The sequence below is a fragment of the Rhinatrema bivittatum genome, chromosome 4 (assembly GCF_901001135.1).
Source record: "Rhinatrema bivittatum chromosome 4, aRhiBiv1.1, whole genome shotgun sequence".
NCBI lineage: Eukaryota > Metazoa > Chordata > Amphibia > Gymnophiona > Rhinatrematidae > Rhinatrema > Rhinatrema bivittatum.
The window spans coordinates 483,370,739-483,397,204 of record NC_042618.1 but is presented as its reverse complement, the minus strand read 5'-3'; the positions used below and the strand labels follow the sequence as shown (position 1 = coordinate 483,397,204).

Below are 26,466 nucleotides of genomic sequence, written 5' to 3'. Positions count from 1 at the left end.
GAATACATATGGACTGCGCCTCTAGGATTGTATTTTTAAACAATGTCCATGCTGGTTGAACACTTTTATCCTTTGCAGCTGCACCTTTCAATTTTTTTCAATTTTCCTAATTTTATCAAAGTTTCCCTTTTGAAAATTTAGTGTTAGAGCTATAGATTTACTTATTGTCTCCCTTCCAGTTATTAGTTAAAATTTTGATCATGTTATGATCACTATTGCCAATTGGCCCCACCACCGTTACCTCTCTCACCAAATTCAGCATTCCACTAAGAATTGAATCTAAAATAGATCCCTCTCTCGTTGGTTCCTGAACCAATTTGCTCCATGAAGCAGTCGTTTATTACATCCAGGAGCTTTGTCTCTAGCATGTCTTGATGTTACATTTACCCAGTCAATATTGGGGTAATTGAAATCTCCCATTATTATTGCACTGCCAAATTGGTTTGCTTCCCTGATTTCTCCTAGCATTTCATCATCTATCTGACCATTTTGTCCAGGTGGATGGTAGTATACTCCTATCACTATACTCTTACCCAACACACATGGGATTTCTACCCATATAGATTCTACTGAGCATTTACTCTCTTGTATGATCTTTATCCTGTTGGACTCTATACCCTCCCGGACATAAAGTGCCACACCCCCACCAAGTTGATCCTCCCTATCATTGTGATATAATTTGTACCCTGATATAGCACCGTCCCATTTGTTATCCTCCTTCCACCAGTTCTCTGTGATGCCAATTATGTCAATCTCAACATTTGCTGCTATACACTCTAACTCTCCCATCTTACTTCTGTTGCCTTTCCAATATCTCTTTTTAGTTTTACTCACCAATCTACTTCCTTTAGCTTATCCCATCCATTTAATGTCACAGCTGAAGGATCTGTCCAATAGATCTGTTGAGATGGGGATGCCCTGAGTGACTGTAGAGAGCAGATGCAGTGGCATAGCGAGGTGGAGCCTAGTGGGGCCCTGGGCAGGGCTTCCCTGCCCAGTGACAGAGGTAGAGGAAGCCATCCTGCGCAGTGGCCCAACTGAAGGGGAGGTCCCAGGAAACAAGACTGAAGCTGATCCAAAGTGGCACAGTAGCAACCGGGAAGCAAAGATCGGTAGACACAAGGATTCGTTTATTTATATGTGGTCTAGGAGTGGTGAAAGTCCGACTGGCCGAGTTTCGCTCATTTGGATGAGCTGCCTCAGGGGCTGTTCTTTTAATGGTTTTGGAATACCTCAACAAATCCTCCTTTGTTACCAGATAGAATGTTGTCTTACATGTATAAGTGTTATGCCAGTCTTTGCTTCCTGGTTCCAACCGAAGGGGAGGAACTGGAGCCAGCATATGTGTGGGTGTGGAGGAGAGGGTGTGAAGTCAGCCTGTGTGTGTGTGTGTGCCTGAAGGGAGGGGGGAGTGGGGTCAGCCTGTGCATGTGTGTGTGTGCCTGAGGGGGGGGGGGAGTGGGGTCAGCCTGTGCGTGTGTGTGTGCCTGAGGGGAGGGGGGAGTGGGGTCAGCCTGTGTGTGTGTGCCTGAGGGGAGGGGGGAGTGGGGTCAGCCTGTGCGTGTGTGTGTGCCTGAGGGGAGGGGGGAGTGGGGTCAGCCTGTGCGTGTGTGTGTGCCTGAGGGGAGGGGGGAGTGGGGTCAGCCTGTGCGTGTGTGTGTGTGCCTGAGGGGAGGGGGGAGTGGGGTCAGCCTGTGCGTGTGTGTGTGCCTGAGGGGAAGGGGGAGGGGGGAGTGGAGTCAGCCCGTGCGTGTGTGTGCCTGAGGGGAGGGGGGAGTGGAGTCAGCCCGTGCGTGTGTTTGTGTGGAGGAGAGGGAGTGGAAACCGTGTGTGCATGTGTCTGTGCCTGAGAGAGAAGGAGCTAGTCAGGTTTTGTGTGTGTGAGCATGAGGATGAACGTGTGTATATGAGTGAGGAGAAAGTTTGTGCACCTCCCTTCCCCTCCCACTATTCCATTACTGTCAGGTTGACCGGAAGTCAAAAGTTTCCAGGCATGGAGAGTCTGATATTTTTTATCCTTATTGATTTTAATTAATCAGGTGGTGTTTGATGTGTGTGCTATTTTCAAATATGAGTTTTTAATTATTGGATGTTCTGTTCATCTGCTGTTTTGAATTAATTCTTTTTATTAGAATGGTTTCACTATTATGATTGATTGTTTTATATTGATTTTATTGTTTGATGGTTTCTGAGGCATGGTGGTGATTTGTTTTCTATTGATGCACCTCATATGAAGTCTCGCTTGTGGTTTCCAGTTCAGTTTGCTTTTTTCTATTTATTCTTTATGGTCTCTTTATTTGGTGAGGGTCTGTCTGTTTTCTGCATGTGTGATTGAGGTTAAGTATTATGCGAATGTGCCATTTCTATGTAGGAATGGATAGAAGCTTGGTTTGTTCTGTCTTCCTAATCGGAGGTATATTGGTGTTTTAGGGCCTGGTGTAATGTTTGCAGGGTCACCTTTTCATAGGTTGTAACTGAGTGCTGGCGGTTAGTGCTGTTTTGGAATGGGAGGTTTATTATATTGTAATTGTAATTTTCCTAGTGTGTAGCCAGATGGAATCAGGACCAGTGGGTTATTATTTGTTTATTTATTAGCTTTTATATGTGCTCTTTTGCCAGCAGATGGGAGACTAAGCTGACGTCCCCCTAGATACACCCCTGCAGTGACCTCAGCATTTCAGTATTTCTCAGTCTCCTAGCAGATGCGGACACTATCCCACACACTAGCACAGTGTTAGGAAATTACAACAAAGAAGAAAAGCTTTTTACCTTAAAGAGGATCAAGCTCCCTCTCCTGCGGTGACACCTAAGGGTCCCTCCCCCAGTCGAGAATTCCTGAGGTGATCCCCGATGTCCCTCAGAGGTGAGCCTTAGTCTGATAGCCGGCCTCCGGCAATGACTTAGCCCTAGAGCGTCTGAAAGTCAATGGGTGCTAATCCGAGCACAGTGGTGAAGGTAAAGCCCTCTCCCCCCGCAGCTGGAGACCATTGCTGCACGCAATGGTAAGCACCGAGACCAGGTAAGCAGGTCTCCGGGGCTCGGATTGCCGTACTGACTCCGCTTCCTCACCTGGCCAGGTAGAAGGGAGCACTGATCGGGTTGAGCAGCCTTGATTGGGCTAGAGGCCCTGGTCTGATGCAGGGGATCCAACCACGTGGAGACCCTCAGGGGCATCTGCGCCATCTTCCTTTCTCGGCCATCGGTACACGCGGGGCAAGCTGGACGGTCAATGCGTCCAACTTGAGCGCCTCTAACATAGACGTGCACAACCGCACACTTATCTACACGCATTGCCGCGCACAAAATTACACGTGCGCACAGTGCTCACGCGCATAACTGCGCTCATGTTACAGCACATTACCTGTGCAACTATATACAGAGGCCATGGCACCGGCGTCCAAGCCCAGAAGGCACTCTTTGCACAGCCTGCCACATCAGAGCCGCACAGCCTGAACTGGAGTCCTGCCTGTGTCGTCATTGCGAAGAAGCCAAGGGGGGACCAAGCCTGGTCCCTCACTGTCTGAGGATGGGTCCGGAGCCATTACATATGATAGCACCCCGGATCTGTGCAACTCCGAGATGGCATCTCCACAAGAGCGCACCTCAGCGGCCCCTATTCAGATTCCCCTTGGGGTTAACATGGACCCAGGGACTACCTCCTGACTAGAATTTTTCCAGGGACTGCAAGCCTTCGTTCAGGCGCAATCATCCCCATCTGCAGCCCGGGTTCAACCCCCTGCCAGAAGCACAGGATCCTCCTGACCCTGTTCTGATGCCTCGAGACATGCCTCGCCTAACCAAGAATTTCCCGGACTGGGACCCGGATACCTCAGATGATGATGGCAGCTCTCTGGAAGAAGGAGAAATCCCTCCAGGCCTGGAACCATACAGAACCATGCTTTGCTTCTTCCACAGGGATGAATTACCGGCCCTCGTTTCCCAGACTCTGAAGACTCTGGGGATCCCAGGCACGGACCCTATGACGGAACCAAAGAAGAACCCCATCTTGTTGTCCCTTCGTAAAGCCTCATGCTATTTCCCAATAATGGAAGCCATTTAGGAACTGATTGACCTGGACTGGGATGCCCTGGAGGCCAGCCTTGTACCCTCTGGAACCAGCGTCTGCGTTTTCCGAAAATGGACGCCATGGCCTCTGCTGTCTCGAAGCGAACAACCATTCCCGTTGAGGGGTTGTATCGGTAGTGGCGGCCAGAAGACAGTTATGGTTGCAGAATTGGTCTGCTGACGCGACCTCTAAAGCGAATCTCACAAGGATGCCCTTTAAAGGATCTCTCTTATTCGGAAGCGAATTGGAGAAGTTAGCCAGCAAGTGGGGCGAATCTCCAGTATCTCGGTTACTGGAAGACAGGGGTAAAAGATCCCAGCACCCCTCCCCCAGAAGAACTAAGGACAGGGGCTCTCAACGCGTTCACCCCTACAGGAACTCGCAGTTCCAGGCACCTCGTCCCTCAGGAAGGTCTCAGCCCTTTCGGAACAGACAAACCAAGAGAGGAACAGGCCCAGGGGCAGGCTCTGGTTGTACTCCCCAATGAGAATGGGACAACCCATCCACAGGAAGAAGAAATAAGGGGTCGACTTTCCCTCTTCTATCAACAATGGGTCGAGATCACTTCGGACAAATGGGGTACTAAACATCATTCGAGAAGGTTACTCTGTGGAGTTCCGCAGCATCCCTCAGGACAAATTTATGTCACCCTGCCAATCCCACACCAAGATACTGGCAGTGGAAGCCACTCTGACAAAAGACTACTCAGTCTGAAGGCAATAACTCCGGTTCCTATGCCCCAACAAACTACGGGGCGCTGTTCCATCTATTTTATCATTCCCAAGAAAGAAGGATCATTCCGACCCTCCTCCCTGGACCTCTCCGAAGCCTACTTTCACATTCCAGTCCATCAAGATCACCAGCGTTTTCTACGCTTTGCAATACTGGGTCACCATTACCAGTTTCGAGTGCTACCCTTCGGCCTAGCAACTGCCCCCAGAGCATTCTCCAAATTTTGGTGGTCTTGGCAGCAACACTGAGGAAAGAAGGGATCTTGGTACACCCTTACTTGGGTGACTGGCTGATCAGGGCAAAATCTTCGTAAGAGAGCCGGTAGGTGACCAGCAGAGTCAAGAACCTACTGCAGGAACTCGACTGGGTCGTGAATAAGGCCAAGAGCAGTCTGCAGCCCTCTGTCTCTAGAGTACCTGGGGGCCTGTTTCGACACCAAACAGAACAAAGTCTTCCTCCCTCCCCTGAGGAGAAGGAAACTGGAACAATTACGACGACTGATATCCAATGCATGCCCCAAGGTATGGGACTACCTTAAAGTCCTCAGGCTCATGGCATCAATCCTGGAGGTCGTTCCGTAGGCAAGGGCCCATATGTGACCACTCCAGTGCTCTTTACTGTCACCCTGGAACCCACTATCCCAGGACTACTCAATTCGTCTCCAACTACCAGCAGAGGTATGTTCTCAGCTTCAGTGGTGGCTACAGGAAGACCACCTAAGCAGAGGAGTAAGCCTATCCCCACCAAACTGGATCGTGCTCACCATGGATGCGAGCCTTCAAGAGTGAGGAGTGCACTGTCAGGATCTGACGGCTCAGGGACAATGGAACAAGGAAGAGGCAGGATGGAACATAAACCGCCTGGAAGCTCGAGCAGTCAGACTAGTGTGCCTGCGATTCAGCTACAGACTCCGAGGCAAAGCGATTCAAGTAATGTCTGTCAACGGTTGCATACATCAACCACCAGAGAGGAACCAGGAGCCAGCAGGTGTCTCTGGAGATAGATCCTCTCATGGCATGGGCGAAGATAAACCTACAAGGGATCTCTGTCTCCCACATCGCAGGAAAAGATAACGTTTCAGTAGACTTCCTCAACAGAGAAAGCCTGGACCCAGGGGAATGGACGCTATTGACCACAGCCTTCCAAATGATAGTAAATCGCTGGGGTCTCCCAGCTATGGACCTACTGGCCACCCCTCATAGTGCCCAAGTCCCCAGGCTTTTCAGCCACAAACGAGAGCCACACTCCCAAGGGATCGATTCTCTTGTTCAGACCTCGCCAGAGGAAGACTTACTGTACGCTTTCCCTCCATGGCCACTACTGGATAAGGTCATCCGCAAGATAGAACACCACAGGGAACTAGTTCTACTAGTGGCCCCGGATTGGCCAAGATGTCCATGGTACGCGGACATGCAAAGACTTCTTGTGGGAAGCCCTCTGTGTCTACCTCCACACAGGGACCTTCTCCAGCAGGGCCCGATTCTTCATGAAGATCCATCTCGATTCTCTCTTATTGTCTGGCCCTTGAGAGGACTCGCCTGAAGAAGCGCAGTTACTCAAAGGCCGTGATTGACACCCTGCTCTGCGCACGCAAGTTCTCAACATCTCTGGCATACATACGGATCTGGAGAATATTCGAAGCCTGGTGCGAGGACCGGGAGACACTCCCGCAGATGGCCAAGATTCCCATGATTCTGGAGTTCTACAGGACGGTGTGAAGAAGGGGTTGTCACTCAACTCCCTCAAGGTCCAAGTAGCAGCCCTCTTCTGCTTCAGAGCCAACGTGAGCGGAATCAGTCTATCAGCTCATCCGGATTTGACCCGTTTCCTAAAAGGGGTTAAGCAACTTCGGCCACCCCTAAAATGGCTGGTGCCCCTATGGAACCTCAATCTGGTATTAGACTTCCTAGCGGGGGCTTCTTTCAGACCAACACATGGTCTGTCTCTACACCTCTTAACATTGAAGTCTGTATTCCTGGTGGCAATATGATCAGCTCGTCGTATCTCCGAACTACAGGCACTATCCTGCCGAGAACTGTTCCTTAGGTTCACTACTGGAACCATACAGCTGCGCACCGTCCCCTCCTTCATACCGAAAGTTTTACTTGAACCAAGCCATCTCTCTACCATCTCCGGATGAACATAAGGACTCGGAAGACTCGTGCCTTCTTTGCCATCTAAATATCGGCAGACTCCTGGTGCGATACCTAGAAAGATAGGAACCAGTGCGCAAAACGGATCGCTTGTTCGTTCTCCACAGCAGGAAGAATCAAGGAGAAGTGGCTTCGTGAGTGACCATAGCTCACTGGATCAAGGAAGTAATCAAGGCGGCTTACGTATAGAGGCAGGAAAGCCCTTACCCCTACAGGCCAAGGCTCATTCTAGGGCCCAGGCAGTATCTTGGGCAGAAACCAAGCTGCTGTCGCCTGCCGAGATCTGTCGGGCGGTGATATGGTCCTCCCTACACACCTTCTCCAGGTTCTACCGCCTGGATGTTCAAGCCTGAGAAGAACCAGCCTTCGCAAGGGCAGAACTAAGTGGGCCAAGGGCAGCCTCCCACCCTGTCCGGGAGTAGCTTTTGTACATCCCACTGGTCCTGAGTCCATCTGGCTACACGCTAGGAAATGGAGAAATTACTTACCTGATAATTTCGTTTTCCTTAGTGTAGACAGATGGACTCAGCATCCCGCCCATGGCTGCCCCAGAGAAGGAGCTGAGGTCACTGCAGGGTATATCTAGACTGACGACAAGCTTTGAAATCTGACTCAGTCTCCCATCTGCTAGTAGAAGAGCACATAACCCCCTGGTCTTGAGTCGCAGTGAAGGAGAGGCCCACTATGACCCCTGGGAAAGGAGGTATCCATAACCTAGTCTGAGGATTTGCCTTCTGAACCCTCTCCACTGGAGGAGCGATGAAACCCCCCCCCCCCCCCCCCCGGAAGATCTTTCCTTCGCAAGTTTCGTAAAGGCCATGGCAGAATCATTGCCTTTCTAACTTTTAACTGAACAAACACTAGGCACAAGATGCCTGAGATTCTGAAATTTATGGGTGCCCCTAAAGAGGTGGTGGCGGTGCCAGTCCATGACATCTTTAAGGAGCTGGGAATCCGCCTTTGGGAACACCCCATCTCTGTGCCACTGGTTAACCGGAAGACAGACGTAGTGTACTTAGTCAAGCCATCCACCGGGTTCGAGCACCATAAGCTCCTCCACCAATTGGTGGTGGTAGAGTCAGCCCTGAAGAAGGCTTGGACAAGTTCCTGGAGCAGAAATCCATATTCAAGTTGACTTAGGGAATAGCCACTGCTCATTACCAGCATTAGTAGCATGGGATCCATTTAATGTTTGGATACTTGCCAGGTACTTGTATCCTGAATTGGCCACTGTTGGAAACAGGATGCTGGGCTTGATGGACCCTCGGTCTGACCCAGTATGGCAGCAACTCATGTTCTTAACTTAACTTATGAAGGCTTGGAACATCAAGAAATGTTTTCTTCATAGAAAGGGTGGTAGTAGCCTGGAATGCCTTCCTGGAAGAGATGGTGGAGACAAAAACGATAGTGAAATTAAAAAAATGTGTGGGATAAGCTCAGAGGATCTATAATGGCAAGAGGATGGAAATGATGTACATTAGGATAACCTGAATAGAATGGCAGTTACAACCCAAAACAGCAGTGGTATGGTTGCATCAGGACTCAAAGCGTGGGGATGCCAACAGTGTGATGACTATGATAGACTTGGCTGTGCTTGGGACAGCGATGAGAGGAGGATTGTGAGATCAGGTGGAAGGCCCAAGAGGGAAATGATGCTGAGTTGCATTTGGGAATTTATATGGATATCTACCCAAAGTGGATGAATCTCCACTGGGCAGATTGGATGGCCTTTTTGGTCATCTGCCTTCATTTACTGTTAGTTTCACATTCCCCTCTGCTTTAGTTTTTCATCTTAGATGCCTCAATAAGCATTTAATCAATGTACTCCTAGTTCTCCAGATGTTTCTCAGCCTTGTCATCTCCTCTCTGTTTCACCTTCTGTTTTTTTGAGGGAGTCGACTTGCAAATATCTTCCACACTGAACCAATTCCTTACTTTGGTCGAGATCATCTGTCTGGACAGTGGCAGAAGTAGTAACGGTGGTGACAGCTTTGGTGATGCAACGTTTCTTGGCCATCCTTTTCCTGTTAACAGGATTTTTTTTGTACCTGTTGAAAGAAATGAGAGATTTACTGAAGTCCTCAGCTGTCCTGCAAGGTGAAGGCAGCTGAGGAAGACTCAGAACCAATGTCAGGAAGTATTTCTTCACGGAGAGGGTGGTGGATGCCTGGAATGCCCTTCCGGAGGAAGTGGTGAAGACCAGAACTGTGAAGGACTTCAAAGGGGCGTGGAATAAACATTGTGGATCCATAAAGTCTAGAGGACGTGAATGAAGAGTGGGTGGCTCGCGGGAATGACGGCTACTACCTGGTGATAATACCCTTATTCAATATACATACACACTGTTAATGCGACTCCAACAATGCTCTATGCTTCAACGGCAAGAGGAAATGTGGAAAAAAGGATTTGCATTCACAAAAAAGCGGGGAGTAGCTTGCTTGTTACGGTGGTTACTACCCCAAACCAAATAAGCCTGATACTTCACTTTCAATGCATATCCAGCATAGCTCTCTGCTTCAACGGCAGGGGGAATGAAGAAAAGTGGATCTATATACAGACAACAACCTACAAGGACTGAATTACATAGTCTGGGTAAACAAATAAGTATGGGTGTAGCTTGCTTATTGCGGCGGTTACTACCCCTAACTAATTAAGCTAGATATTTCACTTAGATGCAGTTCCAACACTGTTCTCTACATTAATGGTGGGGGTGGAAGGGAAATAGAACCAAAAGGTTACTAAGGGCCAAGAGAAACAGATAAGTATGAGAGAAAAAAAAAGTGCGAAACTTGCTGGGCAGAGTGGATGGGCCGTTTGGTCTTCTTCTGCCGTCATTTCTATGTTTCAGTCAAGCTTCCCCTGAAATGTATTTAACTTTTCTTCTGGTCCTGTTTCCTAGCTAGAGCAGTGCAGGTCAGTAAGGGGGAAGTTGCGGGTTTTTAAGCAGCTCCTTATAGGGAGCCCGGGGGCAGTCCTCTCTGGATTTTGGAGAGTTAGGAGGCAGTGAAGGAGCGTAAGCTGACTTGTATTTTTCAGGCCCCGTCAGGGGAATCGTCGCTGGCTGGGATATCCCTCTGGGTATATTTTACAGTTTTCTTGGTAGGAGGCTGCTGAAACCCCGTGCATCACCTGGACTCAGGGATTGGGGATCCCTGTTTTAGGGAAGAGCTAACTCTCTACATCTTGACGAGGACAGAGGAGGTGGTGACCCGGAGCCAGGAGCCTGCGGTGTTACCTTGCTCTTCAAGGGAAGGAGGAAGTGTTTGGCTGCCCCTTGCTACCTGCAGGGATCATCAGGCGGCCGCTGTTCCAGAAGGATCCCGCCCATTGGGGATGCGGGTGCAAGGAAAGAAATCCTAGGGACTTAACCAAACCGTGAGAGGGAACTCTTCTGACGTCTGTGAGGGATCCTCGCCCCTGAGGAGAGCGAGAGAGAGAGACTTGTAAACTCCGTGCCAAGACTGTTTTGTCCATTTTTATCTAGGGTCGGAGGGGAATCCCTGCTGCACAAGAGAAGCAGAGTACCTTTTCCATCCAGGGCCTTCCCCCCCCCTCCACTGCCCAGCGTGGGGGAAAAGCCTGCACAGACTGAGAGAACTGTAACTTGAAAGGCTGAGAACGGAATCATTTACGCCATTTCCAGCTGCTTATCTGCCAATAAACTTTTATTTTGGATACCAGCACAGAATCTAGAGTGGCTTGTTCTGGCTTAGGTAGCCCACAGTGGACCCTACTATTGTGTGGCCCTCATCCAGGGCTACCCAGATCCATAAAACACCCTTAGCACTCGGGGCCCTGAAAGGAAACTTTCCCTCCACTCATGGAAGAACGGACGCCTTGGGGAGGAGAAGAAACCGTGTCCAGCCAGCCAGGGTTCCTGCCCCAAAGAGAGGAGAAACCTAGCCTGTTCCTGGAGGGTGGGGTTAAAGGTTCACCGCTGAGCAGATTTACCCCTCCCTATCTCCTCGAGCAGTGATGATTACCAGACTTGCATTCATTTCTGGGCAGCCATGAAGAAGCTTCCTCAGCTCCGTACAGCAAGGTTGACTGAGGTTTCATTTTGCACTTTTGTCCTGTTATACAGGTCTTCTTCCTGCCCCCTCTGTAAACATGGAGATGAGGCAGGATCCATCACCCACTCAACAGAAAGAAATATAAACGTCACAACAAAATCGATCAAACTCCTAAACAGCAAGAGTTTAGCAAGTGTGATCTCTGCTCTGATTCTCTCCAGGTGCTGCTCTGCTTTCAGCAATGACCCCTCGCTTAGATCAGAACTTGTAAGAGCTCGGCATTTGTTGTGTTTTTCCACAGTAAATAGATGGATATCATCGCCTCAAGGTCGAGGCTGGTGTGGAGAACTAATAGAAATAACAGTGTTAAAGCCAAACTTATAATTATGCTCTTGCTGGAAACTTACCAGTCTGTCTGCACTTTTCCAGCACCTGACGACATTTGTTCTGGATCGGAAAGAAGCGATGATAACGGTAGAGGATGGAATCCGAAAGCTGAAACTGCTGGACGCGAAGGGCAAAGTCTGGACCCAGGACATGATTCTGCAGGTGGATGAAAAGGCGGTCACTCTGGCCGACGTGGAATCGCAGGTGAGTGAATGAATGTGCTGGCATGGCATCTCCGCTTCTCCTGCACACTCAGCCTGCCTCAGACAGTGGGTCAGCGAGGAGCAGGCTGCAGCAGTCACAGGTAGCGGGGATGTCTGGACCCAGGACATGATTCTGCAGGTGGATGAAAAGGCGGTCACTCTGGCCGACGTGGAATCGCAGGTGAGTGAATGAATGTGCTGGCATGGCATCTCCGCTTCTCCTGCACACTCAGCCTGCCTCAGACAGTGGGTCAGCGAGGAGCAGGCTGCAGCAGTCACAGGTAGCGGGGATGTCTGGACCCAGGACATGATTCTGCAGGTGGATGAAAAGGCGGTCACTCTGGCCGACGTGGAATCGCAGGTGAGTGAATGCATCTCTGCTTCTCCTGCACACTCTGCCTGCCACAAACAGTGGGTCAGCGAGGAGCAGGCTGCAGCAGTCACAGGTAGCGGGGATGTCTGGACCCAGGACATGATTCTGCAGGTGGATGAAAAGGCGGTCACTCTGGCCGACGTGGAATCGCAGGTGAGTGAATGCATCTCCGCTTCTCCTGCACACTCAGCCTGCCTCAGACAGTGGGTCAGCGAGGAGCAGGCTGCAGCAGTCACAGGTAGCGGGGATGTGCTATACTGTTTGCTGATGGCAGTCATTTTCTTCTCAAACTTTATTCTACTTTCTAATTACGCATTTGTGCAAAGGAAGAGAATACCAAACAAAGGTGGGCTCAAACCAGTTCCAAACGTCAAGTAGACTGAGAAAAACAAAAGTTTACATTTGCTGTTATAGATGCTGTGAAATCAACCAGTATTACTCGCAACTCAATTTTAACTTTAGATACAGTCAAATGATTCTTTTAAGGTAGCAATGCCGATGGATGACGGATATTATTTCCAACCTTTATTTATTTATTTTATTTATTTATCGAGTTTTATATACCGTCATTCGGTTTCGCCATCATAACTGTTTACAAGGTTCCTTGGTAATGCGTTACGGTCTCGGGCATCCTATATGGTAGCTTGGGAGAGAGATTTGGGCAAGTCAGTCGCATCTGAAGATGGGAACTTGGGTTTTCACAGTTCGCTGTCCGCCCTTTTGACGGAAAACAGCTGTAAGGTGCTAGTGCGATGGTATTTAACGCCAGAAAGGCTAGACAGAGTAACCCCAGGGATTGGCGCCACTTGTTGGAAACGCTGGGTACTTTCTAACATATGTGGTGGGGCTGCTCTGGAAAGAACCTTTACTTCTTATTTGCACCATTTCGGGATTTATAGTACCAAATGCCCCAGAACACTTCTTGCTTAATTTGCCTCCTGATATCCCCACCACAAAATGGTTATTGATTCCTCAGATTATCCTGGCGGCGAGATGCCCAAGTGGCTTTCTTCTGGAAACAGTCGCATCTTCCCAAGATGGAGGATGTGACTTGGCGCCAAGGGCAAAATTCTTCTTTATATAAGTTAAGTGCGATCAAAATCCGGGGTTGCATAGATTTGATAGGATGTGGGAGAAGGTTCCTGTGGGTGTAACCTAATGGGTGTAGCAGGGGTCCTTGTGGGTGCGCACAGCCTGATTCCGCCTTTTGCTAAATGTAAATCATCTTATGGCCTAGCTCTTGATACCTTGTCTGCAATGTTCAGTCCAGGGGGTGGGGGATCATGCAAACATTTTTATTCTCATGTATTCTCCGTGTTCTCTGTACGTACCTGGATCAGTCCAGACCACCTGGGTTTTGCCCCCCCTCTAGCAGATGGAGACAGAAGTTTACTTAGGGATTAGTTTTAAAGGGTCGGGGTGGGTTTAGGGGTTATTTTTGTGTGCCGTTTTTCCCGCTGTCTCCCAAAACAATAAGAGAACCCCCACGAACAATTTTGTGGGGTTTTCTTATCGTTTTGGGGGAGCCCCCCGATTTCTGACAATTTTGAAAATATCATACTATATTTTCAATCGTCCGAAGCCCAATTCACATCCCTACTGTATATAGTTAATTTGGTGTTTGATTGGGGCTTCATTCTGCTCTGACATTGAGTAATAATGCCGGACTGTAGGTGGCACCAGCCTAGATATAGGCGAAGTTTGGTTTGTAAACTTCTGTCTCCATCTGCTAGAGGGGGGCCAAACCCAGGAGTCTGGACTGATCCGTGGTACTACAGGAACAAAAATTATCAAAGGTAAGACCTAATTTTCTTTTCTGTACTATTTCTATTTGCTGACAAAAATTATAATTAAAAAAAAATATATATTTTTTAAGGGCCAGTCAGATGTGGAAAAACCTTTTGCAAGAAAAGCTGCTGGAGAAAGCAGCCCCCTGTGGGAAGCTCCTTTTTTTGAGTAATTAGAAAATTATGATAAGACATTTGTAGAGGAGCAGAAGTTATACAAAAAGATGGGGCTATGATGACTATGGTGGGTTTTCTCTCACCATTTTCTGTCAGGTTTTTCCACCTCAGATTGTTCCTTAGAAAACCATTTGGGGGAGCTGCAACAGAGAGGAGTGGGATACCATTGCCCTACCGGGAGAGACTCTTTTTTGACATCGTTACCCTTGGAACAGCTGCAGGTCTCGGCGGCTGCCCCGACCCGGAAGGAGGTCCCTCGGTCACGTGAGCAGTTCGTGTCTGCTGCTATAAAATCAAGCGGCAGACACTGGAAGTTGGGAGCTGCAACAGAGAGGAGTGGGATACCATTGCCCTACCGGGAGAGACTCTTTTTTGACATCGTTACCCTTGGAACAGCTGCAGGTCTCGGCGGCTGCCCCGACCCGGAAGGAGGTCCCTCGGTCACGTGAGCAGTTCGTGTCTGCTGCTATAAAATCAAGAGGCAGACGGCGCACCGCCGCCGTCGGCGCACGCTGCCTAAGCCGCGCGCTCCGTAAGGGGCGCGCGGCTTGGTCCGGCTTAGGCCGGCGAAGGCGAAGAAGGCGCCAGGAACTTTGCACTAGTGTAGTGGATACCAGTCCTTACATCTTATTCCGACACCTGAGGATTAACAGAACTGTGAGTAGATCCCCGGCTCATTGATAAAGTTTATTTGAAACGATGCCTCACACGAAACGTAAGGGAAAGGTCAGGCAGGAGTCCTCAGTACCTGCCAGACCGAATCCCATACAAGCAATGATTACAGGTTTCTACTCACCGTCGGGAGTTATAACTCCGGAGAGGCCTATTATGGAGGTAGAAAAAGAGCAAATTTCTCCTTCATTGGGCGAAGTGACTCTTAGTCCCGGGGCACCAACAGTACCGATTCCCCCTCGGTCTACCGGCTATGCCACTGAACCAGACTTTTCAGACATACGGAAGTCGATGTTACTGGAAAGTCCTATTGAGGAGGTACAGGGTACAAAGCCGGTGTGTGTGAGTGTGCTCGAAGGAGCAGCGGGTCCATCAGAGGGAGAATATACTGTCGGGGGAAATAAGAATCCCGACGGGAGAACAAAAATTGCTGGAGAACTTAATTCCTCTCCCGATAATGGGAACTTTGACAGACAAGGAACTATTGTTCAAAATGTTCTTTCCTCAACCCCTACTTATGTAGTGTCTCCTCCCAAACAGGTTTCCCTAGAAATGCTATGGCAAGCAATAACGGCTTTACAGACTAATATTACAAATTTAAATGTAAATATTAAGGAGATGCAAAATGTGATATTAAATATAAATCCATTGGTTACTAGTAACAGCTCAACATTAGTAAGAGTAGAAGAAGAATTAAATTTGGTAAAAAATGTGCAGGCTAGTATCATCAAAGGTGAAAACATCATAGCTAAAAAAGTGGAGTCTTTGGAAAATGAAGTTCGATATTTAAACCTTAGGATAATTAATTTTCCTAAGTGTAAATTAATTTCAGTAAGAGAACAATTAAAAAATTATTTTTTGAATATCCTCTCATTATCATCTGAAGAGTTACCTTCTATAGCTAAAGCTTATTTTATTGCACAGAATAGCCAAAATGGAAATGTAAATCAAGATCAGCAGGAGTTAACTTTAAATGTCACAGAATTAATTGAGACATCTCTTAGTGCCCAAGTGGAGAATAGGGGTACCCTCGTGGTAAAAATTTTTCGGTCCGAGGACAGAGATAAAATTCTTAAGGTCTATATGTCAAATAGGACCTCGCTCTACTTGGGCCAGAGAATCTGGATTTATCCAGACATAGCAAGGGACACCCAAGTCAGGCGGAAAAAATTTATTATCTTAGCAAACATAGCTAAAACTTATGGGATACGAACTGTAATAAGATTCCCCTGTAAATGTCTGATGTGGGTGAGGGGGAAAAAATATATATACTATGAACCTTCTGATTTGGAAAAATTCTTAGAAGGCCAAAGGGCCTGAGGTGATGAGGAAAGTAATGTTAGCCAGCAATAACTGTTTGGTTTGGTAAATTGGCCTGACTAGTTTCTGTTATTATATGATTGTATTAATTTTTTTTTTCCTTAGAATTATGCTCATTAGCAGCTCCCCCATATTGTTTGGTAAACGGGAAGGGGAGATTTGTTTTATGTAATGCTAATTTGAACTGTTGGGAAGTAATTAGAACTATGTTAATCCCCTTTCCTTGAAAATAATTTCATTGTATGGAATTATAATAGATGTTTTGATTTTTGTTTTGTGAATTAAAATCAGAAATAAAGAATTACAAAAAAAAAAAAAAAAAAAAAAAAAACCATTTGAACGTATTTAAAATTAAAATTGAGCTTTGACTAATACTGGTTCTCTTCTGCATTTGTTTATATTTTTACCCGTATTTTTGTTGGCAGTGTCAGAAGTTACTAATAATGTGCTCAGATAGGAAACAAAATATCATTAAGAAAGAATAAATTCTCCTTAATTAAAAAGGAGACATCCATCTGCAGAGTGTACAAGTCGGCCAAACAAGGAGGGCGTGAACCGGTCCGTTAGACGCCACAAATCTATAAAACATTCGGGTGCCGTTAGCACTTCCTGTACAGATTTTCTAAGCACCTGGTCCCAAAGAGGTCTGCAGACTAAACCAGGACAGTGCGGTAAATAAACGTGCGGTGAGGAAACCCAGGATCCAAGCCCTGAGAGCTGGCGACTTTCCTTCTGCCCTAGATTCACGCGCTGGAATAGCAAATCTGATATCCTGCGCCGGCGTTACCGGTCTCGCGCCGCGCCATGTGGCTGCTCTAAGGGTGCGCGCAGCGAGGCCCATATTCCTCGCTGGAATAGCAAATCTGATATCCTGCGCCAGTGTTACCGGTCTCGCGCCGCGCCATGTGGCTGCTCTAAGGGTGCGCACAGCGAGGTCCATATTCCTCGCTGGAATAGCAAATCCGATATCCTGCGCCGGCGTTACCGGTCTCGCGCCGCGCCATGTGGCTGCTCTAAGGGTGCGCGCAGCGAGGCCCATATTCCTCGCTGGAATAGCAAATCCGATATCCTGCGCCAGTGTTACCGGTCTCGCGCCGCGCCATGTGGCTGCTCTAAGGGTGCGCACAGCGAGGTCCATATTCCTCGCTGGAATAGCAAATCCGATATCCTGCGCCAGCGTTACCGGTCTCGCGCCGCGCCATGTGGCTGCTCTAAGGGTGCGCGCAGCGAGGCCCATATTCCTCGCTGGAATAGCAAATCTGATATCCTGCGCCAGCGTTACCGGTCTCGCGCCGCGCCATGTGGCTGCTCTAAGGGTGCGCGCAGCGAGGCCCATATTCCTCGCTGGAATAGCAAATCTGATATCCTGCGCCGGCGTTACCGGTCTCGCGCCGCGCCATGTGGCTGCTCTAAGGGTACGCGCAGCGAGGCCCATATTCCTCGCTGGAATAGCAAATCTGATATCCTGCGCCGGCGTTACCGGTCTCGCGCCGCGCCATGTGGCTGCTCTAAGGGTACGCGCAGCGATTCCTCGCTGGAATAGCAAATCTGATATCCTGCGCCGGCGTTACCGGTCTCGCGCCGCGCCATGTGGCTGCTCTAAGGGTGCGCGCAGCGAGGCCCATATTCCTCGCTGGAATAGCAAATCTGATATCCTGCGCCGGCGTTACCGGTCTCGCGCCGCGCCATGTGGCTGCTCTAAGGGTACGCGCAGCGAGGCCCATATTCCTCGCTGGAATAGCAAATCTGATATCCTGCGCCGGCGTTACCGGTCTCGCGCCGCGCCATGTGGCTGCTCTAAGGGTACGCGCAGCGAGGCCCATATTCCTCGCTGGAATAGCAAATCTGATATCCTGCGCCGGCGTTACCGGTCTCGCGCCGCGCCATGTGGCTGCTCTAAGGGTACGCGCAGCGAGGCCCATATTCCTCGCTGGAATAGCAAATCTGATATCCTGCGCCGGCGTTACCGGTCTCGCGCCGCGCCATGTGGCTGCTCTAAGGGTACGCGCAGCGAGGCCCATATTCCTCGCTGGAATAGCAAATCTGATATCCTGCGCCGGCGTTACCGGTCTCGCGCCGTGCCATGTGGCTGCTCTAAGGGTGCGCGCAGCGAGGCCCATATTCCTCGCTGGAATAGCAAATCTGATATCCTGCGCCGGCGTTACCGGTCTCGCGCCGCGCCATGTGGCTGCTCTAAGGGTGCGCGCAGCGAGGCCCATATTCCAAGCCGTTGAACGCCTAAATGGCAGATGTTGACTTATCCCCCTTGCTTATCCATGGGGACCTTCGTTTTCGATATTTAATTTCCCGTGTCTTTTATATTGAACAAAAATGGGAGAGATTTGCTGACAAATTGTCAGGAAAGTAAAAGCTGAAAGTGAAGGTAAGAAATGGGTGGGCCGGGGGCTTTCTGGGTGGGGACGACTGTTGTGCCTTTTATTGCTTTTACCTTTATGGATCTGCCCCAAACTTATGGAGAGCAGGGGTAATAACTCTAGGCTGCTCCCGTGTGGCCGGACATAGAGTGGAGCTGCAGGATTTCTCACTTCTCCCACACCCCCCAAAACCAATTCGTTTCTATATTTAGTTAGATTATTTGACTCCCCAGTATTCTGTAAAATCGACAAACATTGGCGCATTAGCTGCGCCCCTCCTCCTGCAGCCTGGACCCGGCCACCAGGAGGCCACCTAGAGCTGAAGTTCAGAGATCGAGGCGCCGGGATGAGCAGGTCCCAGAGGCAGGTCAGCTCTCTTGCTCTCGCTCGCTCTCTTGCTCTCGCTTGCTCTCGCTCGCTCTCTCGGTCTCTTGCTCGCTCTCTCGCTCTCTCTCTTGCTCGTGCTCGCTCTCTCTCTTGATGTCGCTCGCTCTCTGTTGCTCTCGCTCGCTCTCTGTTGCTCTCGCTCGCTCTCGGTTTCGCTCGCTCTCTCGGTTGCTCTCGCTCGCTCTCTCGCACAGTCTCGCTCTCTTGCTCGCGCTCTCGGTCTGTCTCGGTCTCGCGCGCTCTCGGTCTGTCTCTCTCTCTGTTTGTCAGTGGTGTTTAGATGCTCAGCGTGATTTTGATTCCTCCAGCTTTTGTCCATGTTGGGACATCCCCTCGGCCTGTGCTGTCTCTGGAGGGGACCGGGGTGGGGGGCCAGGCATCCCTTGTTCCCGAGGGCGGGGCTGCAGGCTCACTCTCTGCATTTCAAGCTCGGGTTTGGGGGGGCTGGAGGGTAAGTAAGAGGACCACAAGGCTGCTAACTATTTTTCTTTTTCCTTTTATAATTCTGCAGCTCCATTTAATTGACTTAATTCCTGGTGAAGGCTAAAATGATGTGGCCCCACGAGGCTGGATAACTCTAAACTGAACAGTGATGATGAAAGGAGATGCGATTAGGTTTAAATGTATTCGGCTGCAGGTAGCCAGGATATCAGCTTTAAGCAGGCAAAGAAGAAACCCAGTTCAGTGGGGCTGCGGGATTAGAAAGGGATTCTCAGTGAGACGTTCATCCCGCTGAATGTTCGGGGGCGTTATCCAGCTCGCCGGCTTAATTTCAAATCTGCAATCACACGGATTGTTTGTTTTTAACTTTTTATTAAGCTTTGCTTGGAAATACATGGATGAAGGATATATAATATAAAGCAAATCATTATCAGAAACAATAACCTATCCTTATCCATTCATACAAATCTCGACAATGAGGAGGGAGGAGCCGGAAAACTGAGGAGAAAATTGCAGAGAAGAAAAGAAAGTAGCAGACACGGTCATGGAGCTGAAGCCCTCACGTCTCTAGCTTAGCGCTGGGGAAGAGGTTAATGGCCTCACCCTTAATTGCTCAGGAAACAATCGTTGATAAAACATTTAGAAGGATATCTGAGGGAAAAGGAAGAAGCTACTGAAAGAGCCTGTGGTCTGTATGTGAGGAAAGTCCTCCGTGCATAGCGCGTTCTGGGTCAGGAAACGCAGGAACCCATTGACCATAGAATAACGAGAGAAGATTCCTGGAATATTTACGCACAACAATACTCGCGTCCTGCGATGAAGCAAAAGAAACCATTCAGGGAATTTCAGGTGAGGAAAGCCAGGCTGACACTGACTATTAGAATATCCAGGGGAAATCGAAGAAAAGGAAAGCAGTTTTTCTAATAGAAAGCAAATGTTCAGCTTGACATGTTATTACCTGCAGGAAATATCAGGAATTTCCCCTATGATCTTGGGGAAATTCAGAAAACATAGATTCAAATGCCTGGTGTTACTTTCTAATCGTCGGTCCTTCAATGAAATAGACTGGGAAGCTTGCATGTCCTTTTTTTAAAATTAGAAATGTATATAATTATTTAGATACAGTATATAGCAGACATCAATAATGTTCAAAAGTACTGCTAATAAAGTTCTAGATGTCTATCCCTATACATCATTCATAAGTGCTAGGTAAATAGAGAAATTGCGGATAAATTACTTATGAAGCAGTATTATTATGAAGAGTGGTCGAAGACATGGCAGCTGACATTCAATGCCAAGAAGTGCAAAGTCATGCATATGGGGAATGGAAATCCGAATGAACTGTATTCGATGGGGGGAGAAAGGCTGATGTGCACGGAGCAGGAGAGAGACCTTGGGGTGATGGTGTCTAATGATCTGAAGTCAGCGAAACAATGTGACAAGGCGATAGCTAAAGCCAGAAGAATGCTGGGCTGCATAGAGAGAGGAATATCGAGTAAGAAAAGGGAAGTGATTATCCCCTTGTACAGGTCCTTGGTGAGACCTCACCTGGAGTATTGTGTTCAGTTCTGGAGACCGTATCTCCGAAGAGACAGAGACAAGATGGAGGCGGTCCAGAGAAGGGTGACCAAAAAGGTGGAAGGTCTTCATCAAATGACTTATGAGGAGAGATTGAAGAATCTAAATATGTACACCCTGGAGGAAAGGAGGAGCAGAGGTGATATGATACAGACTTTCAGATACTTGAAAGGTTTTAATGATCCAAAGACAACGACAAACCTTTTCCATAGGAAAAAAATCAGCAGAACCAGGGGTCACGATTTGAAGCTCCAGGGAGGAAGATTCAGAACCAATGTCAGGAAGTATTTCTTCACGGAGAGGGTGGTGGATGCCTGGAATGCCCTTCCGGAGAAAGTGGTGAAGACCAGAACTGTGAAGGACTTCAAAGGGGCGTGGGATAAACACTGTGGATCCATAAAATCAAGAGGCCGTCAATAAAGAGTGGGTGGCTAGCCAGAATGACGGCTACTGCCTGGAGACAATACCCTTATTCAATAAACATACACATGGTTACTGTGACTCCAACATCGCTCTAAGCTACAACAGCAAGAGGAAATGTGGAAAAAAGGATTTGCACTCACAAAGTGGGGAGTAGCTGGCTTGTTACGGCGGTTACTACCCCAAACCAAATAAGCCTGATACTTCACTTTCAATGCATATCCAGCATAGCTCTCTGCTTCAACGGCAGGGGAGAAGAAAAACTGATACTTCACGCATATCCAGCATAGCTCCCTGCTTCAACGGCAGGGGAGAAGAAAACCTGATACTTCACGCATATCCAGCATAGCTCTCTGCTTCAACGGCAGGGGAGAAGAAAAACTGATACTTCACGCATATCCAGCATAGCTCTCTGCTTCAACGGCAGGGGAGAAGAAAAACTGATACTTCACGCATATCCAGCATAGCTCTCTGCTTCAACAGCAGGGGAGAAGAAAAAAGGATTCGCACTCACAAAGCGGGGAGTAGCTGGCTTGTTACGGCGGTTACTACCCCAAACCAAATAAGCCTGATACTTCACTTTCAATGCATATCCTGCTTCAACGGCAGGGGAGAAGAAAAACTGATACTTCACGCATATCCAGCATAGCTCTCTGCTTCAACGGCAGGGGAGAAGAAAACTGATACTACAAGCATATCCAGCATAGCTCCCTGCTTCAACAGCAGGGGAGAAGAAAAACAACCAATAAGGGCTGAACAACACAGTCTGGGTAAAACAAATAAGCATGGGTGTAGCTTGCTTATTGCGGCGGTTACTTCCCCTACTACCCATAACTAATCAAGCTTGATATTTCACTTGGTTGCAGCTCCATCACTGCTCTCTACATTAATGGTGGGGGTGGAAGGGAAATAGAACCAAAGAGCTAAGAGAAACAGATAAGTATGAGAAAAAAATGTGAAGCTTGCTGGGCAGACTGGATGGGCCGTTTGGTCTTCTTCTGCCGTCATTTCTATGTTTCTATGTTTCTATGTATTAGAGCAACATTAACTTGTTGTCTGACTCCATCTTCTTAACATTTTTTAAACCCAGATCTATAGGATCTCTAAGAATGGGAGTCCAGGTACAGCCGCAGCTGTTCAGGTTGGTTAAAGACATATCTAGAGTCTTGATACAAGATCAGACGGCGACATGGAAATCTAAGTACAAACTTTGCCCCTCTCTCCAACACCTCAGGCCTCGTAGAAATAAACTTGCTCCGTCTGAGTTGTGTGGAGCGGGCTCTATCCGGGAATATTCTGAGATTTTGGCCGTAGAAATTTTTATTTTGATGTCGAATGCAGCCTTAACACCGAGTCTCTTTCTGTTAGAAAGGAGAATTGCACTCTTAAAGTAGCCCTTGACTGTATATTAGTTTCAAATGATTTTTCCAATAGATCAGTTAAGTTCAAGTTCACATCAGATTGATCTCCCAATCGCTGATTTACTTCTCCCCCTTGTATTTGGGGTAAGTAATAAATTCTAGAGTTAGCCGGGATTGCTGATTCTGAATATTTTAATATATTTATTAGATAACTTCTAAATAAGTCATTGGGGGAAATCAAATGAATTTTAGGACAATTTAACACCCTGAGATTTGGTTTCCTAATTTGATTTTCCGGTAACTCTACTTTGTCCATACAAATCTTTTCTGATCTAATCAAGTTAGTTTGAATTTTTTCTATTTCCACAATCTTCCCTTCTGCTGTGTTACCTGTAATGTCGTCTTCTGTTTTTGAGACTTTACTTGTGAGGGAAACTGTGCATCATCCTTATCCCCCATCTGTTTCAGTTTAGAAGAGAGAGTGAGAGAGAGGCACTTAGGGAGTTCCTGAACCAGCTATCAACTCCCATAGTGAATCCAGAGTCACAATCGCGGGACAAGTAGGGACTACAAAAAGCCCATTACTAGATGACAAATGTCCGCAGGCCAGATCCAAGGAAGGCACCTGCACAGTCACATCCACCCCAGCCGGGATAGGGGCCTGAGCAGATACAAGAAACTCATCCCAGTGGTGGCAAAGCTGTCTCTGGTGTCTCACCGGCCCCCTCCAACGCAGTCGCACAAGCCATGTCACTGCTAAGTGCTGCGAGGCTGGCGGATGGAAATAAATCCTGCGCCGGGGAAGTCACTGGTCGAGCAGACTCAAGGACGCCTCTGCTGCAGACGTCTACCATGATCTACTCTACAGGCAACGTCAAGCTCCCCAGCTCCTTGAAGATTAGTCAGGAGGCGGTGTATGACGTGATCAGAAGCCGGGAGGAAGGGCAGGGGATTTTAGGAGGCTAAACTCTCACCCTACCCTTTCTTTTAGAAGACATTTTTGAAGAAGAAAAAGCAACAAGGAAATTGGGGTAAGGCAGAGCAGCCGACCACTGCCTCTAGCATGCAGCCACCTTGGCTCCGCACACAGATTACTAGGAAAAAGGATTGTGTGTACGGCCATCATTAGAGGATCTACAGTATAACCATGACTAAGGCCTTTCCTGTCACACACAGGCCCAAAGGTGCTGTCCTCATGGGATGTAAATCTGGTTTTGAACGCAAGATGTTAGGAACTACGAATGAGTTTTTCTCTTTATGGATCAGCCTCCAAGTTATCAATTTCTCATTGGATAAATGTTATCTTTTAGAAGTCTAAAAAAATTAAATGTCTGTTCCTTCTTCTAAGTGCCAAACTACAAGATTGCCAGCTACATCAGTTACAGAAAAACAAAAGCGTTTGTGGAAGAGTTTATTTATTTATGCTTTTTATATACCGTCTTTCCAGCGAATGACGACAAATTGCATATAAGTACAGTGTAATATCACAAGATTTACGCATTCATTAAAGAAGAATAACAGTTATTATATGTTCAATAACATTAGTTAGAGAATGCAAGACAATTCATTAGGTAAGAGGTTCTGATATATTAGAGTATAAATCTATAACCAGGGTAAAGATAAAAGATTTTTGTTACTTCGTAGGCGTTTTTGAAAAGCCAGATCTTCCGTTCTTGTTTGAATTTCTGTTTTTCTGTTAAAATTCTTAAAGGACCAGGTAGTTTGTTCCAGAGTTTTGGTCCTGCAAAAGAGAATAGACGATCTCTTATGTGAGAGAGGTGAATGTTTTGATTGGAGGGAAGTCTTTTTTGATCTTAGATTTCATGGTGGATTGTATTGAATAGAAATTCCAGGAGGAGGTGGATCAATATTATTGATGATGTAGATGAGTGATAATACTTTGTATTGTATTCTCTAAGTTATCGGAAGCCAGTGAAGATCAATTAATGAGGGAGTAATGTGATTGAATTTTCTTTTTCCAATGAGGAGTCTGGCAGTTGCATTTTGGAGTAGTTGTAGAGGTTTAGAGATATTTGCAGGGGGGTCAAGTTTCAAAGCTGCAACTTGGAGGCCCATCCATAATTTAACTCCGGGCTTCCCAAACCTCTCTTGGGGGGCCATTTACTAAGCGTTTTCCCCATAGACACAAAATGGGAGGAAGCCTTTAGTAAACCTGAGACTTCAGGATCTCCATACTGAATATGAATGAGAAATCTGCAGATTTGAAATAGTAATAAATAGGGATGTGATCTTGCGCAGGCTTGTTTGAGCTGTGATCCACTCGGCTCTCTAAGGTACTAAGCAAGGCTTAATTTGTAGGTAGAAAGCAAGTGGCAGTGTGGAGCGAGGTGCAGGGAGTGGGGCCTGGATCGAGTGTGATCTCTCTGTCTTGCTGTCACAGGAGATATGGGGGTATTTACGTGATATTGCAGACACAAGCAGCGTTCAGTGCATCCCAGTGCAGCGTGCTTGCATAACACGTATGTGCCGGGGGCCGCGGCATTGATTTAAGGACACTATATAAATAAACCACGCTTGGATATTTGAAATATTTTCTGCCTCTTTCATGTGAATCACCTTCGGCTATATTATCAGATTGTTGCCGTAGGGACTTTGATGATGCGACATTGCTCATGGCAGTTCACCACCACAGGAAAGCTTTGCTATTACCAAGAAAACTATTTTATTGAGCTGGAGGAGTAATAAATTACACCATCTGTCAATTATGGGAAAATATCCAAGTAAATTTGGTGATGTAAATAGGGAAAAGGTATTCTTGGAAATTTGGAAGAGTTAAATCTGTTCCTTACCACATAAAGCAGAGAGGGGCATGTTCATAAGAACATAAGAAATTGCCATGCTGGGTCAGACCAAGGGTCCATCAAGCCCAGCATCCTGTTTCCAACAGTGGCCAATCCAGGCCATAAGAACCTGGCAAGTACCCAAAAACTAAGTCTATTCCATGTAACCATTGCTAATGGCAGTGGCTATTCTCTAAGTCAACTTAATAGCAGGTAATGGACTTCTCCTCCAAGAACTTATCCAATCCTTTTTTAAACACAGCTATACTAACTGCACTAACCACATCCTCTGGCAACAAATCCGAAAGTGTAAATAAGCAATTCACATCTACTTGTTCATCACCGGAACTGGTATCTCCCCATCTTCAGTGACGTCTAAAGCAGGAAATGGCGCATTTAAGCTGTAAAGCAGGGAGGGGCGCGATTGGTGACTTATAAAGCAGGGAGGGGGGTGTTTGATGACTTATAAAGCAGGGAGGGGCGCAATTGGTGACTTATAAAGCAGGGAGGGGGGTGTTTGATGACTTATAAAGCAGGGAGGGATGCGATTGGTGACTTATAAAGCAGGGAGGGATGCGATTGGTGACTTATAAAGCAGGGAGGGGGGTGTTTGGTGACTTATAAAGCAGGGAGGGATGCGATTGGTGACTTATAAAGCAGGGAGGGGGGTGTTTGGTGACTTATAAAGCAGGGAGGGATGCGATTGGTGACTTATAAAGCAGGGAGGGGGGTGTTTGGTGACTTATAAAGCAGGGAGGGATGCGATTGGTGACTTATAAAGCAGGGAGGGGGGTGTTTGGTGACTTATAAAGCAGGGAGGGATGCGATTGGTGACTTATAAAGCAGGGAGGGATGCGATTGGTGACTTACACTGCTCATCCAGGTTTCTGCTTGGGACACCAGCAGTTTAGATTCTGGATAATGTAAGTGTTAATGGATAAGTTTATAGCATGGGTGGGGTGAGGTGATATCAGAGCTAAATGTTAGCTGGCTGACTTATAAGACTGCACTAGAAAACCCATTTCTTATGTCTCTGTATTCTGTATTGGAAAAAGTTGCTTGTGTTATGCAGATGTGTAGCACAAGTGCCTGCACATCTGGACGTGTGTTTTTCATGGTTTCAATAAAAAGGATCGGCAGACTGGATGGGCCATAAGGTCTTTTTCTGCCTTCATGTTTCTATGTAAGATTTGCACAGGTCCCTGGAGGAAAAGTCCATA

General features: G+C 47.5%; 1 protein-coding gene across 5 annotated transcripts in view; it reads left to right on the top strand.

The window, feature by feature from the left end:
* The window catches only part of EPS8 (epidermal growth factor receptor pathway substrate 8), a 226,652-nt gene that overhangs the window by 93,156 nt on the left and 107,030 nt on the right, over nt 1–26,466 (top strand). For 4 of the 5 annotated variants that reach the window (XM_029597370.1, XM_029597372.1, XM_029597369.1 and 1 more), the window contains one exon: nt 11,394–11,555. In XM_029597370.1, the coding sequence (XP_029453230.1) occupies nt 11,394–11,555 (162 nt within the window). Of the gene's footprint in view, nt 1–11,393; nt 11,556–11,830; nt 12,081–26,466 lie in introns of those variants that run through there. The other variant, XM_029597371.1, reaches the window with a different exon arrangement.